The sequence below is a fragment of the Saprolegnia parasitica genome, assembly GCF_000151545.1.
Source record: "Saprolegnia parasitica CBS 223.65 unplaced genomic scaffold supercont2.54, whole genome shotgun sequence".
Taxonomy (NCBI): Eukaryota; Oomycota; class Saprolegniomycetes; order Saprolegniales; family Saprolegniaceae; genus Saprolegnia; species Saprolegnia parasitica.
In genome coordinates this window covers 51,381-65,678 of record NW_012156448.1, presented here as the reverse complement: position 1 = coordinate 65,678, position 14,298 = coordinate 51,381, and the positions used below count along the sequence as shown (strand labels likewise).

Here is a 14,298-nt window from a genome sequence, read left to right as displayed (position 1 = left end):
GCTCGAAAGGGTAGTTCACCTTGGTTCAACTCGTGGGCGATCCAGTTCTTGGCGAGAAGTTGGCTCTGCTACTGCATAGTACACCGCCAAGTCCAAGAGGCTTGTATCTCGAGGGACGGGAAGCGTGTGAAGCGGAAGGCGTTTGAAGTAGGCGCATGACCACAACCTCCATGCGTCGTCGATACGCTTCACTGTTCCGTGTCGACGGCATGGGTGTGCGGGCGCTGACAGAACGACGGTCGACTCGGTCCTGTAGAGAGCGTCACGACGACGTTGCTATCGCCCAACGTCCTCACCGTCACGAGGTGACCAAGTACATTGCACTCGACCATGTGCTCGACGTCCCCGTCGTTGCAGTCGACGTGAAGGAGCGCAACCTGGGATGCCCAACGCAGCGCAGCGTGCCACGTCAACAACGACGTCCTTGACGTGAAATCCGCGACTTCAAACCCACGAATGCACGTACCTTCCGGATAATTGCCGGATAAAACGCTTGATTCGAGAAATTTCCGCTTTGACGCACGTGGCCGCTCATTTGGCAAGATGAGCGACGACGAAGCAAGCCCAGGCAAGCTCCATGACGGGTACCATGGCTGGTTCAAGTCCGTGGCGCGTACGGGCGAGGTACGTTGAAGCCGCATGGCGCGATGGCTCATGGCTGCGGTGCTAGGACTTTACGCCCAAGGTCATCTCGACGCCGGTGGTCGACAACGCCGTCGGGTCGGCGTGGAACGCCGGTGGCACGTGGTTCGCCGCATCCATCGCAGACGCAACGTCGTGGACTCAATGGCGCGTTGCGTAGGGAAGAAGTCGACAAGTCCGAGTGGGCGCGCGAGGCCTTGAAGCGCCACATCCTCGACGGGTTTGCGTTTGACGATGCTCTCCATCGCCTCCGCGTCGTCGCGACCGACATTGCGACGTGCACTGGCGAGACCAAGGTAGATGCACCGCGCCAGGTTGCATGCTCCTATCGCATATTGCTAGATTGTCTATAGCCGTGGCAAGAAGCGCTGTGGGTACGAGCTCGACGTCAAGTTTGCATGGGAGTGCACGGACGCCGATGGCGCGACAGCCAGCGGCCACGTCAAGCTCCACGATTTTGAAGACACGAACGGCGAGGACTACGAGATCCACGTCACATCGAGCGGCGGCGCAGCGCTCGGCAAGAACGGCGTCGACGCCATCAAGCGTTGGGAACCGAGCCTCCGCCAGCTCCTCCACGCATGGAAGACCGAACTGCTCCAGCAATGAAAATCCAAATAATATTGCAGTGTCTATCCCTTCGCTCGTCCAGGGTTTCTAGACCCTAGGCTCCTTCCTGTCTGCCGCATGACACACGCTGCGTCATCCAAGTCAGCATATATAAGTGGCATAAAAGCAGAGCTAGCATCGACTGTTGGTCTCGTCCGACGTCGTTACTTTCGCGGAGGCGTTGCGGGCCGCTGCGCGCCGGCACCGCCCATGCCCTGGTACGCAAAGCGCTGCTTCTTCTCGGCGGGCTTGAGGATCTGGAACGAGCACATGAGCGACTCGTCGACCGACATCATGGCGCCGGCGTTGTCAAACTCGCCGCAATAGTTGGGCGCCGAGAAAAGCGTCACGAGCTGGCGCTTGGCGAAGAACTCGTAGCCGTCTTCGACGACTTGGTGGGCGCGGCAGATGAGGTCGAGGTCGTGGCGCTTCAAAAACTGACTAACAATATCGGGGCCAAACGTGAACGAAACACCGCGGTCGTTCTCGCCCCAGCCGAGAATGTCCTTCTCGGGGTCCGACCAGAGCAGATCGCAGAGGAGACCCGTGTCGGGCACGTCGGTCGGGCGCACAAAGCGCTTGATCTGTTCCATTTGGCTGAGCTCGGGCGAGAGGCCGCCGTGCATGCAAAAGATCTTTTCGTCGACGATCGCCGCGACCGGGAGGCAGTTGAAGCAGTCCGTAAACGTCTTCCAGAGCTTGATGTTGTAGCGGCGTTTGCCTAGCGTGCGTGTGAGACCCTTGTCGCTTCTCTACCAGATCGCCTACACTCGTCGTAGAAGCCGTAGATGCGGTTGATTGACGCGCACTCGTGGTTGCCGCGCAAGATGAAAAAGTTCTCCGGGTACTTGATCTTGTACGCGAGGAGGAGGCAGATGGTCTCGAGGCTCTGCTTGCCGCGGTCCACGTAGTCCCTAGAAATGGCGTTAGCCGTCGTTTCGCCGGCCAAAAATGAGTTTCGCCCACGATGTACCCGAGGAAGAGGTAGTTGGCGTCCGGCGGGAAGCCGCCATACTCGAATAGTCGAAGCAGATCGTAGTACTGGCCATGGATGTCGCCGCAAATCTTGATCGGCGCCTCGAGCTCGACCAGGATCGGCTGCGAGAGGAAGATCTCGCGCGAGTGGAGGCAGAGCGCGCGGATCTCGCTCTCGAGGAGGTTGACCTGCTTGCCGGGGCGGGCGCCACGTAACGCTCAGGAGCTTGTCGATGATGCCATCGACGTCGATGGGTTCGAGGGCCGACGCCATGCTTCGTGTTGCGGCAAACGAAAAATGTGAGTGGTGGCACATGACAGAGCCAGTGACCGACCCCTGCGTTTATACTATTGCACACCGTTCTCTTGTTCTTTGTATCTAGCTTTAAACGTTCTCTATTTAAATACAGACGACACAGGCAATGCTGAATTAAAAAAAGGCGGTTCTTCAACCCACGATCGACTTGGGTTTTGTATCCGATGGACGGCAAAGCACTGGATTTAAAAACCAACGCAAGGGTTCTTTTAGTCGGCGCCCGTTTATTTTATTTTATTTTATTACGCGCCGCCGCCGCCGCCTCCTGCCGCTCTATTAATATGGCAGCGATGACGTGGCGCCGTGGCGGCCAAGCGTCGGCGGCGCGTAAAGCTTAGGCCAAGGCGTCGAGCTTAGGCCAACGCGTTCTCGTGCGGCAGGCAGTGCGGGAGCGCATCGGCTGCCGCGAGCCCGCTCTTGATGTACTCGTAGCAGAAGAACGTGATCGCGCACTGCGGCAGAATCCGCAGCGTGTTGACTTGGAAGCCTGCGTAGAGCGCGCCGACACCTTCTTTGCGTGCGATCTTGGCCATCGCGTCGAGAAAGTGCTTGTACTCGCTGTGCCGCCCGACCGTATCTTGCATGCGCACGCGGACCACGTCGCCAGGGTACGCGAAGCAGGACGCGATCGTCTTGGACACGATCGCCGAGAGGACGACCCCCGAGGCCGACGGCTAGAGAGGCTCGCGTCATGTCGTCGAGGCCATGAGGGTAATAGTACCTTGTCGTTCTCGACACCTTCGGCTGCAGCGATGCGCGCCTTCATGGATTCGTAGACTGGAAACTGGATGCCGTAGCTGAGGATACCTAGGTGGCACGTTGGCTCTCGAGTCGCAACTTGTACTATCGTTGCTGTCGACGTACCAACCGCGGACGCCGAGAGGCCCTTGTAAAACGCGCCGAGACCTTCGGTGCGGTAGATCGAACCGATCGTGGAGCGCAGCGCTAGTGGCTCCCATCATGAGCGATGCGACGGTCATGTCGAACGTACTCGAGTACGAGTCCCGCCCGTGCGAGGCCGCGAGCTGATGCATGTGCTGCGTCTGCATGCGCGTGCGAAGAAACCAAAGCGGGTACGTGACCGTGTCAATGGCCGTGCCGGCGATCGTCGCCGACGCGGCTTGCACGACCAGTGGGCTCTATTTCAACGAAACGCGTGAGAAACAACGCGAATACGCGCATAGCGAGGATCGAAGCCGCGTACGTTGCTCAGTGCCGTCGTGTTGAACTGCGCTTTGACCCACTCGTAGGTCGGAAAGTAGAGCGAAAAATACACGGGGAAGCTCAGCATCGCCGCCGAGTAGCCGCGGTACATGCCGCGCACACCTTCTTCGACGTAGATCGTATGCACGCTGCGGAAGATGCCATTGTACTTGCTAAACGCCAAGACGCCGCCTGCCGCGAAGATGAGCCACCGGTTGATAAAGACGATGTACTATTACCTTGGGCCTGGATACGCGTCTTGGCCACGTCCAGCGGGCAGCACATGCTGGCCGTGACCGAGCCCGCGATTGCGCCTGCGATCATGTCGTGGCGGTTCTTCTCCAGCGAGAGCATCTCGATGCAGCGGCGTCTTGGGAAGTGTCGAGATGGTCGATGTGGCTGGCGGCAACGATCTGATTGGCGGAGAAATATCCGGTTCCGGATGCGATGGCCATCATCAGGCCGGATACGGGACAATATGACATGAAAAAAACGGCTGCGTCAGATTGGATCACACGCTGTGGACAGACGACAACCGCTCGACTGCCAGAAGATGCAGCATCCACGCGGGTTGGTCACCAGTCCTCCTCATACATCGGTAGGTTTGCGTCCGTCGTAGACTGTACAATAGTAGCAGCCAAGAGATATCGAACGACGCAGATACGACTGGAGGTCCTACTGAAGTAGTACAGCCTTCTCAAGACTATCCCGACGTCGCTACCTGGGTATATTGCGTGCGAGTGGTGGACGATGACCCGTGCGACGACTTTATTATGATCGCTGCCGCGTCGCTTGCGATCGAACCCAAGTGAACATGACGGATCGACGCGCTTGTATCGCGCTTCTGGTAGCCAGTCCGTGCAAAAGAGCGCTCGAAGCGCGTCACATTCAGCGTATGCGACACGCCGCCTTAATCGCGCAAGCACCTCGCGCCACGACAAGTACGTGATCCACTGCATTTGCATGCGATCCAAAGGGGAGCTACGCAATGCTTCGAGTCTCTGCTCGTACGAGGCGCCAACGAAACGCTTTGTTGACACCTAAAGTTGCCGACGTATTGGAACGTTGACGCAAGCAAGACGAAACAAAACACAAGAAACGTTATAGACAACCACCGTGGGAGGATGCATGCTACGACATCGCAGGCTATGGCAGCCAGGACGGGCCTCGGATCGCGCTCTCGACCCGTAAAAAGCTCTCCTTGAGATCGACCGCCATGAGATCGGCCGTCGCTTGGAGTGGCCCGCCGTCGGCGGTCGCAAAATGCTGCAGACACATTTGGAGACGCTCGGCGCGTTCGAGGAACTGCCCTTCGGCGACGCCATAGTCCTTTGGCTCGAGGCCACCGCCGACGTCGGCCACGAACGCCTTCTTCTCGACGCTTGCGGTCGAGAGCCACTGCCCACGATGCCACCACGCGACTTGGCGCGCGGCCAAAAAGTACAGTCGCGCCGCGCATGCGCTCTTGGCGACCATGACGAGCCCGAACAAGAAGCGCTCTAGACAAGGTCAGTCGACGTTGGCCGCGACGCCGTACCCGCCATCGTGTCGATCGAGAGCTCAAACGGGTCGGGCAGCGGCGCGTCGGACGGGAAGAGACACGCGAACGCTTGGTTCGCGGCGGCGTCAGTCCCCGCCCCCGAGATCTTGCCTTCTTTGACTTGCGTGAGCCAGCTCTGGACGTCTGACGCATGCCCGTGGAGTCCCAGCGGACACGCGGCCACCTGGCTGGACAAGGCGACCCACCGCGCTTGGTGCTCTTTGAAAGCAACCACAAGCTCCATCGCGGTTGCGTCCGCGTCGCCGAGCTGGCGACGAAGCGTGCCCATGACCTCCTCTACCACCATGACGTACAGCCACCGATTATCGTTGTCGTCGGAATTGCGTACGGTTGCCGAGCTCGTCGTAGATCTCGACGGCTTGGAGAAGCGACTGGTACGTTTCTTGGGCCCGGCTTAGCACACTTAGCTTGGCATGGCAGCTGGCAATCTACGAGCGAGCTATATACAGCACCACGTCACTGCGGCACGCGCCTCGCACCCGACTCGCAATCGATGTTAAAAGCGTCGTGCGCTCGTGCTGCCGTAGTCGCTCCAGCAGATCGTCCGTGAGCCCTAACCACGTGCCATGGCACGATGGACAATATCTTCCACAATATATATACATGGCATGTGCAGATCGTCTTTGAACACGTGGGCAAAGAGGCCGTCGGCGTCCACCGTGCTGCGCTCGGACGCATGCAGCGCCAACCACACGTCCGGCACGGTCGCCGCGCCAAAGAGGTGCTCGTCCGCCTTGAGCAGCAGGCCGATGCCAATCCCAAACAGAATGCGCAGTCCTTGGGCGAAGACGAGGTCCCAAATGCGAAGCACCTACGAGCATGCTTTGGTCGAGGCACCCTTTCTCAAGTCGTACCGTTGAGAGCGGTAGCTGCGTGGCGGTAAACACCGAGATGAACCAGCGCTGGACGAGCGCGTCGAGCGGAAAGCCCAGCGTGTCCAAATGATGGCAGAGGGACGGCGCTTGGTCGTGCAGAAGCGCTCGAAAGACGGCCACGTCAACGAGAAGCGCTGGGCGATACCCGTGAAAGTACCCCGGCAAGATGTGGTCGAGCAAGCTACGAGGTGGCGAATATGGCTACGTTGATACGTTGATACATTGATAGTTGAACCGATTGACGACCCAGAACGCACTCTCCTCGTCGAGATAGGCCAAGAGGAGACACGTGACGCGCCACGGACACGGATGGCAGTACGGTCTACACACACGTCGTGAGATCGACCTCATTTCGCGAGGACAGGAAAACTTGTAGCGAGCGAGAGCGACAAGGAGGCGGCGGCGACTTGCGAGCTCCCACTCGGACACGATCGCGTCACTGGGATATGCAGACGCCTTTTTGGCGCCGCGATCGCTTGTGGGTATGTCGTCGTCCGTGTCGCTGCCTGAGCGCGTCGGGTGCTTGGCGCCATGGACGGACAGCGCCTGGAGCCGGTCGAGGACCATCGCTTCGATCGCCGGGTTCGTAATAGTACTCGTGTACGCGTTGATCGGTGACCGAGCGGCGGCGGAGGCGTGGGCGTTATACGCGCCAGAGAAGCCTTTCCAGAGCGCGCCGCGGAGCTCGTCCGGGATGCCGACGCGCAGCGCCGAGACCACCTCGGTGGTTTGATCGTAATTGTTGGAGGTAAAGCACTGCTCGAGCTGCACGTACTTGGTCTCGGCGTGGCCTTGCAAGAGCAGCGAGAGCCATTTCCTAGCATGTATTGATACATTGATAGAATTCGGTCGGTAATACAAAGAGCGTACTTGGCGCTCGCCGACACGCCCGCGACTCGATCTTTCTCGTCGTAGATCTGCAGCACAAACCTACCCCATGTTAAAAGTGTTCGAACGGACTGTTCGAACGGAGTGGTATAGACAAACGTGTACATTTTGGACGGCGGCGTGGCAATCCAAATGAGGCAGCTGCCGTGTTCCAACGCGCGCATCTTGGAGAGTTTGAAAAAGCCGGTTTCTTTCTTGGCGCGAAGAAGCGACTGCTGCTCGCCCGTGACGCGCACGGTCGGCGCATGCTTGACGTCGACGCGTCCTAGAACCCCATGTCCATTCTGTGCACAATGTATCAATGTATCAATGTGCCTTGGAGCGTCGAGAGACTGTCGTCGTTAAAGTAGAGCAGGTCCCCGGACGCCAAGTAGACGAAAAAGTGCCGCTTCCAGTAGGCGATGATACTCTTGGGACTAGCATGGATAGGCAACATAAAGTATCCACCTCTATCCATATATCGATATTGGATAGTAGCAAAGTACCTCTGGACCGTACGCTCACGCCGCTTGGAGAGATACCCAGCGTGCAGCACGTCGACAAGCGGATAGAAGGCCGAGAGCGCGCCGAGAAGTGCCAAACCGTCCTCTTGCGCCGACTCGGCATCGTTGAAGCCCAAGAGCCAGACGTTCTAGCGCAGACGTAGGCGTGCAGCATCGTCGTTACGTCCTACCTCGGCCGTCAAGATGGCAAACTTATGGTCGGACGACGCAGCTTCGCCAGGCGACGGCGACCGTGCCTGCCGAGTGCAATTGGAGACAATCTGCATCAAGCGACGACGACAAACCTGCACCGTGTCCAAGTAGCAAACGCCCGTCGCGTCGGCGAGGGACATGACACCTTCCGGGTGCGTCGCCGTGGTCGAGTCTATGAGGAATCATGCAATGAGTGCGTAGATTGCATAGCGATAGAGGTACCGTAGTAGCGCAGCTCCTTGGCGTCCGTGCCTTTTACAAACACAAAGTACCGGCGCTGCCAGCGTTTGCTACCGCCTGCCTCGAGCCAAGGTGCCACGGTGTGCTGCGTACCTGAAGCGCCCGAGCTTGCGCAGCCACCCGCGCCAGAGCACCGCTGGTCCACCTACTGATGGCGAGCTCCTACACGATGGCGGTGCACGCCATGAGGCTCGCGGCGAGGAGCATGCCAGCGTCGTACGTTGGCCGCATCATCTCGCTCGCCAAACGGCAAACCCAGATATGATAGAAAGCAAGCGTTATCTATTGCTCATTCCACAACTCCACAACCGGATCGTTGCGTGCGTTTAGCGACGTGACGTGGCACACTCTCGGACCTTTCCCAGATCAGGAAGCATGGCTTGTGCACTCATCTACTAATGGTACCTTGCAGTCTGCAACACGGCGTCCACAAGAACACAGACGAGCGCGTTTATAATTACGGCGAGATACTTGGCGTACTAGGCTGCAATCTCAGCAGTGTAGTTGGCTGGCACCACGTAGAGCTCGGTGCGCTCGTCCACCGACACGATCCACTCGTTGGCGTCGACGTGCAGCACTTCCATCTTGGGCAACTTGAGATGCCCTAGCAGGATTCTCAGCAATAAGACCGTGGGCGCGCATCCATACCCGACTGCATCGGAATCAAGCCAAACGTGGATGTGAGCACCTCGCCCGGCAAGACCTCCTCCGTGCACTCGGTGACGCCTAGCCATAGTGTTCATCCTCCCTACCGATGCAACTTTTTCGTACCTGAAACGAGGAAATCCGAGTCGTTCGAGAGCTTGACTTGGACCTTGAGCACGCCATGCGTGTGGTTGGTTGTATGCAAGCGCAGCGGTGCCAAGTGCCCTTCGCGGCCAAACGCAGGGACATCGACGTCGACGCTGACGGGCGACACAACAAACGTCATTGGCGGCAATGGCAGCGTCGACGCGACCACGTCACCGTGGGGCCGGCGCCAGTGTACGATGACGCACCCCACGCTCGTTTGCGCCAGCATCGCGCGGGGCACGAGCCGTACCACGAGGCTGTGCTGGTCGCCGTCACTCAGTGCAAAGCCATCCGAGACGGCACCGACAAGACTCTCGACGGCCACGTCATCGGTCATCGACGCGTCAATCGAGAGAATCTCCAGCGGCATCAGCGCGACGCTCGAGAGAGTCGCGTACAAGTGCACGTGGCGCCCGACGGTCGCTACATACGGCGCCAGCCGCGCTGTCGGAAACGGTGCATGCAAGAGCGCACTCAGTGCCAGTGGCTCCTTGCAGCCAAACTCAAAGCTTGCGTCAAGCGATACGGTCACGCCGACCGCCGTCGTGTACTGGACCATGACATGCACCGTGAGTGCACACGGCGTGGAGCACTTGAGGCCAATGTCCAGCCTCTGCGTCGTCTGCGGCGCCATCGACGCGAGGGCAAAGACGTCCGTCGGCTGGCCAACGTCGTCGAGGGCGAGAGGTGCCTTCGTACCGACGTCGTAGAGCAAATGCGCGTCCAGGAGCGTCGCCGAGGACGGCTCACAGACGATTCGATACGTCGCGGCGTCCACGACATCGTCGAGCGACGAGAGGACGAGCGGAATCGTCGTGAGGTCGTTGACAAGCACATGCGTCGGCGCATTGACGTCGAGATCGAGACGCGCGTGGGCTCTCGGCTGCAGAATCGTGACAAAGCTGCCGACGTCGCCAACGTCGTCCGGCTCGTCGTAGAGCAATTCGGGAGCTTTCGAGCGCTGGAAGCTCGGCGACCCGGCGCCCATGCCCATGCCAGGGACGACGCCGTCCCAGGCGACGAGGCTGTTGCGACGCTTGAGGATGTGCACATTCGGCCGCGACGTCCGCGCGACCAAGATCAAGCTCTGGCCGCGCGGGTTCTCCAGCACAAAGCGCACTTCGTGGCATTGCAGCATCGACGCGCCGTCATGGAGGAGCGTCATTGTCAGCGACAGCGTCGTCGGCGCTTTGGACGGCAGCGTCAAGTCCCACTCGTCGCCATGGAGGAGCATCTGGTCGTACCGGTCGTCGCTAAAGACGACCGCGATCTTGGTCATGGTCAGCGGTGCCGGCAGCGACGACTCGAGCGTCAATGTCAGCGTCAACCGATCGCAGACGTACGCCTCGGTGCTGGAGAATTCGACGCCGCAGTAGATGACGGGCCGCGCCCGGTCGAGCGCAAGTTCGTACGACGGCTCGGGCAGCACTTCGTCGTCGGTCGGGGTCATCCACGCATGCAGAAAGCCGTCGAGGAGCGTGAGTCGCTCCGCGTGCGGTACAAACTCTTCGACTTTGGGCGAGAGCAGCTGCAGCGTACAGTCGAGGTACGAGAGCGTGTCGCGCTGGTAAAACGCGCAGAGGAGGAGTTGCTTGAGCACCTGCGACACCTGCGCCCACCATCGCTCTTGGCTGTACGCGAGTTTGGCCCGACTCAAATCGATGCGCGCTTGCGGATAGTCGTTGGCGGCAAGCCGCTCGATGCCAAGACGCAATAAGAACCGGTTCTTGAGCCGGTGCCGCGGCATGTGGTTGCTCTGGTAGTGCACGAGGTACTGCGTCGCGAGCTCCAAGAGGCGGATACCAAGGTGGGCTTGCGGCACGCATGTTTCCAGCCGTGTGCGCCACTCGGCCAAGGTCGGGCCGCCACTCGGCAACGTCGGGTCGCCGCCGACAAAGGCCGACGGCGTCACGACGACGCCATCGGTGGTCGCCGACGCGTCGAAGCTCGCGCCGAGCTTGGCCGCGGCCTTGCGGCGCCACGTCGCGTACTTGGCGGCCGCGCTGAAGTAGAGGTACGGCTCCTTGTACATGTCCGACTCGACGCCGGCTGACGAGAGCTTGAGCGACTGCGCCTCCAAGAGGAGCTGGCCAAACACGTGGTACTGCCGCGAGACCCACGCCCAGTGCTCGTACGCGCGGTCGAGCGGCCCAACCGCGCGGCTAAAGGCCTTCATGTGTCGATGGAGCTGGTCGATCGCGAGCTTGAGGTTGTGCGACGAAAAGATGTGGTGGTACACGAGCTTGAAGTGGAGAAACTCGGCGACCGCCTTGATCTGCGTGTGCGCGTCGGGCTCGGCGTCCGAGCTCGTCATGGGCATCGCTAGTAGCGCTTTGTACGCGCCTTCGTAGTGCTGCAGCATCTTGACCGTATGGCGGCGAAACTCGTAGTAGTGCCCGACCTTGAACCCATGGCGCACGGCGATGGCGCGCGACGGCTTCTTGGCCTTCTTGACGCGCTTGGCCTGCGTCTTGTAGTACTCGATTGCATGCTCGCGGATCGCACGCTCGAGCTTGATGATCATGGGCGACGTGCGACTCGCCTCTTTCAATAGGTACACGCTCTTCGAGTCGAGCTCGGCGCGCTTCCGGAGGCTCGCGAGCCGCTCGTCCGCGTTGCCACCGTTCGACGGCGGGCCATCGTCGAGCAGCTGCACGAGCACGAGCAAGATCTTGCAGTCGCGGCCCGCGAGGTTGCGCCGAAGATCCTCGACTTCGTCGCGGATGACCGTTTCTTGGATCGCCCAGTCGCGCTGCGCGAGGCGCGGCTCGAACGCATAGAAGAGCAGCACGAGCGAGGGCAGCAGCTCGTGGTGCTTCTTGAGCCAGCGCGTTTTGAGGATACCGGTCTTGGCTGGCGCCTTGGCCATCTCCGCCTTCTCCTTCTTGGCCGGGAACACAAACCGGTGCTCGTAGCTCGCGCTCGTAAAGTGGATGCGCGGAATGAACTCATCGTTGACCGAGCGCAGCACCGGGAGGATGCGCGTCTGGATGTCCTTGGGCCCGAGCGCGGCCACGAGCGGGCAAGGGACCTCGCGCAGCTCGGACGGGTATGCTTCCATGGCGATCACAAGTCAGCTTGGTCGCCGGATACACCGCCTCGGCCTTCGTATCCGGATCATTCGGCACGTGCTGTGATTGGGCAATCGCTCGATCCCATTCCCTTATCCAAGTACATTCAACTCGCCAGTATGCGAGCGGAGCGCGTGAGCTCGGTCGACGGCAACAACTCCCCGTGTCGACTCATCAGTGTAGCTTTCATGTATGGAGGCTGTGAAAGCACGCTCGGCCATCCTTTGGACGCGACGTCGACCCCCGGGACCTCAATGTAGTCGCACAAAAGCCAGCGTACTCGAATAAGGGAATTCACTCGGCAAACTCGGGCAACGGGCCAAGCAAGACACATGACCAAGCGGCTGCTCGCGCTCCTTGCCGTCGGCGCGCAGGCGGCGGTGACGCTGACGTCGAGCCCACCGGCTGACTGCAGTGCGTCCTCGACGTGCAAGTCGCTCACGTGTCTGAGCGGCTGGTGGATCGACCTTACGGACAACCACATTGAGCTGGCCATCCTCGCCGGCGCGCTCGTCTTCCTTGCGTCCTTCTTGCCGCGCGTGCTTCTGCGGCTCGTCATCTTCATCCTCAAGAAGTTTCCCTTCTTGCGCGAGTAGGCCCACCACGCGATACTGTCCTCCATGCTCACCCGACGAACGAGTATAGGGTCATTGAGGACTACGAGGCCCATTGCATCTGGTCGACGACGTATTTACTGTGCAGCACGCTCATCTGGGGTGCGCTCACCGTCAGCAAGCTCTCGCAGTTTCTGTGCCGCATCCACATTTACATCTGGGGTCTCTTCTTCTTGCTTTGGCTCTACTACGTGTTTGTCGTTGTCGACAAGGTGACGATGCCGCAGACGTCGTCGATGGTAGCTTACCAAACGACCTCTAGTTTGCAGTCCGCAAGTTTGGCGGCAAAGGTGAAAGCTCCAAGAACGTCGTCATCTCCGAGTCGATCAAGGTACGCCGTCATCATGTCTTGTTGTCTCAAGCGGTTGGTGTAGCTCCTGCGACTGCTTGTGATGGTGATTGCAGCCATGTACATTTACCTTCAAATGTGGCAAGACCAGACGCTGCTCAAGTACTCGTTTCTGGGCATGATTGGTGGCGCGATCGCGCTCGGTTTTTGTGGGCGCGGTAGGGTTGCCGATTTTCAGATGTAAAATCTGATCACGCCGCGTAGACGCACAATGCAGTCGGCGGCCTCTACCTTGTGCTCAACGCACCGTTTAAAGTCGATCAGTTTATCCAAATTGGCTCGGTGAAGGGCCATGTGAGCCGCGTCGCCCTGCGCTATACGGTGATCATTGGCCTCGACAGCACCAAGATCTACATCCCGAACAGCATTGGCCTCGACAGCACCAAGATCTACATCCCGAACAGCTACTTTCTGTACAAGCCCATGGTACTCCTCTCATACGATGTACAATACTGTCCTACGGATTCAACTAGGTCAACTACTCCCAAGCCCCGAAACGCCAGCTGCAGATGGACATTGACGTGGATCCGCACACGAGTGTGGCCCTTCTCCAGCGCCTCATGACGGACCTCGAGCTCATGTTGCAGTCGCGCCACATGGGTCTGACGTCCCACGAAGACTACAACGGCGATGAGAAGACCAAGCAGCTCTTCTTTGTGACTATGGAACAGCTCTACCGCGTCCGCCTCTATACGTTTACGGACGAGCTCGACGCGAAGAAGCACGCGCTCATCAAGTCGGAGGTGTGGCTGGCGGCCATGGAGATCATGGACGACCTCGGCATCCGCATGAAGTCCCAGTCGGCGGCCGCGTCCTCGGTGTCGGCCAAAGGCAATACGCTCGACGACCATGTGCCGTTCGCGGCCGAATTTGGGCTTCTCACCGGCGCGTCGTTGTAGCAAGTACTCGTGTGTATCAATGTATCAATCAGACTCCATCTTGTGTATCAATGTAGCAATCATCCTCCATCGTTGCAACGGTGTGGATCACTGCGCGACAAGACGTAAGCTCTACGCATGCGTGTTCCATGTACGTACAGGTGTCGACTGCAGGAAGAGCCGTTGCACGCCTATTGACGCGTCCTCTCAGTGCATTCGAGGGAGAAGACACAATGCCAGAGGACAAGGCGAGCGCAGCCACCTCGAGCGAGACGCTGACTTGTATACTGCATGATAGGGCTAGGTTCAAAGGTTTAGCTGTTCATGACTGAAAGCAAAAATTGTCATTTTGATTGTGATCAATACAAAGTAGCAAGTCCGGCGTCGATGGTCGTGTGGGACACAGCTGCGAGCTTGCGAAGGCGACGGCCGATCACGGAAGGCACTGCGAGTAGTGGGGGTTGTTGAACACGCACGTGCTGCCTTTCGGTGCACGTCGTGAGGCCCGTCCAGCCTATACCGCCGCACTGGCCGTAGCGGGGGACTAGAGTTTCGTGTTGACGGTCTTGGGCTGGCACTGCGAGTAGTAG

General features: G+C 59.4%; 6 protein-coding genes across 6 annotated transcripts; 2 read left to right on the top strand and 4 right to left on the bottom strand.

The window, feature by feature from the left end:
- The first annotated feature begins 511 nt into the window (after nt 1-511).
- On the top strand, nt 512-1,292 carry SPRG_09808 (hypothetical protein). The gene is made up of 4 exons (XM_012349458.1): nt 512-624; nt 671-747; nt 803-938; nt 985-1,292. The coding sequence occupies exons 1-4, from the start codon at nt 544-546 to the stop codon at nt 1,249-1,251; spliced, it is 561 nt and encodes a 186-aa protein (XP_012204848.1). The 5' UTR covers nt 512-543; the 3' UTR covers nt 1,252-1,292.
- A 123-nt stretch (nt 1,293-1,415) lies between these two features.
- SPRG_09807 (serine/threonine-protein phosphatase PP1) lies at nt 1,416-2,500 on the bottom strand (the record flags this gene model as incomplete). Its single annotated transcript, XM_012349457.1, has 4 exons — nt 1,416-1,972; nt 2,020-2,165; nt 2,225-2,415; nt 2,444-2,500. The coding sequence occupies 4 exons, from the start codon at nt 2,498-2,500 to the stop codon at nt 1,416-1,418; spliced, it is 951 nt and encodes a 316-aa protein (XP_012204847.1).
- A 326-nt stretch (nt 2,501-2,826) lies between these two features.
- Nucleotides 2,827-4,130, bottom strand: SPRG_09806 (hypothetical protein). Its single transcript, XM_012349456.1, has 6 exons — nt 3,985-4,130; nt 3,747-3,937; nt 3,534-3,681; nt 3,407-3,487; nt 3,264-3,349; nt 2,827-3,216 (listed from the first exon to the last, which is right to left on the bottom strand). Exons 1-6 carry the CDS (start codon nt 4,097-4,099, stop codon nt 2,896-2,898), a joined length of 942 nt encoding a protein of 313 aa, XP_012204846.1. The 5' UTR covers nt 4,100-4,130; the 3' UTR covers nt 2,827-2,895.
- A 761-nt stretch (nt 4,131-4,891) lies between these two features.
- On the bottom strand, nt 4,892-8,238 carry SPRG_09805 (hypothetical protein; the record flags this gene model as incomplete). The annotated part of the gene is made up of 17 exons (XM_012349455.1): nt 4,892-5,244; nt 5,283-5,582; nt 5,635-5,734; nt 5,786-5,859; nt 5,910-6,117; nt 6,161-6,362; nt 6,417-6,503; nt 6,552-6,998; nt 7,052-7,111; nt 7,175-7,334; nt 7,403-7,485; nt 7,555-7,700; nt 7,743-7,808; nt 7,857-7,936; nt 7,987-8,054; nt 8,098-8,166; nt 8,225-8,238. 17 exons carry the CDS (start codon nt 8,236-8,238, stop codon nt 4,892-4,894), a joined length of 2,517 nt encoding a protein of 838 aa, XP_012204845.1.
- A 245-nt stretch (nt 8,239-8,483) lies between these two features.
- Nucleotides 8,484-11,857, bottom strand: SPRG_09804 (hypothetical protein; the record flags this gene model as incomplete). The annotated part of the gene is made up of 3 exons (XM_012349454.1): nt 8,484-8,608; nt 8,653-8,730; nt 8,776-11,857. The coding sequence occupies 3 exons, from the start codon at nt 11,855-11,857 to the stop codon at nt 8,484-8,486; spliced, it is 3,285 nt and encodes a 1,094-aa protein (XP_012204844.1).
- Nucleotides 11,858-12,160: 303 nt separating this feature from the next.
- SPRG_09803 (hypothetical protein) lies at nt 12,161-13,767 on the top strand. The gene is made up of 6 exons (XM_012349453.1): nt 12,161-12,459; nt 12,513-12,693; nt 12,744-12,812; nt 12,856-12,993; nt 13,035-13,256; nt 13,304-13,767. Exons 1-6 carry the CDS (start codon nt 12,200-12,202, stop codon nt 13,727-13,729), a joined length of 1,296 nt encoding a protein of 431 aa, XP_012204843.1. The 5' UTR covers nt 12,161-12,199; the 3' UTR covers nt 13,730-13,767.
- Nucleotides 13,768-14,298: the final 531 nt, after the last annotated feature.

Bases quoted from the DNA above. Each gene is read 5' to 3' on its own strand.
- SPRG_09808 (XM_012349458.1), top strand. From the start codon at position 544: ATGAGCGACGACGAAGCAAGCCCAGGCAAGCTCCATGACGGGTACCAT. The intron at 748-802 runs GTTCGCCGCATC...CGCGTTGCGTAG, and splicing joins TGGAACGCCGGTGGCACGTG to GGAAGAAGTCGACAAGTCCG. The intron at 939-984 runs GTAGATGCACCG...GCATATTGCTAG, and splicing joins CGTGCACTGGCGAGACCAAG to ATTGTCTATAGCCGTGGCAA.
- SPRG_09806 (XM_012349456.1), bottom strand. From the start codon at position 4,099: ATGCTCTCGCTGGAGAAGAACCGCCACGACATGATCGCAGGCGCAATC. The intron at 3,938-3,984 runs GTAATAGTACAT...TCTTCGCGGCAG, and splicing joins GACGCGTATCCAGGCCCAAG to GCGGCGTCTTGGCGTTTAGC. The intron at 3,488-3,533 runs GTACGTTCGACA...GGGAGCCACTAG, and splicing joins CGGGCGGGACTCGTACTCGA to CGCTGCGCTCCACGATCGGT.
- SPRG_09803 (XM_012349453.1), top strand. From the start codon at position 12,200: ATGACCAAGCGGCTGCTCGCGCTCCTTGCCGTCGGCGCGCAGGCGGCG. The intron at 12,694-12,743 runs GTGACGATGCCG...AACGACCTCTAG, and splicing joins TGTTTGTCGTTGTCGACAAG to TTTGCAGTCCGCAAGTTTGG. The intron at 13,257-13,303 runs GTACTCCTCTCA...GGATTCAACTAG, and splicing joins ACTTTCTGTACAAGCCCATG to GTCAACTACTCCCAAGCCCC.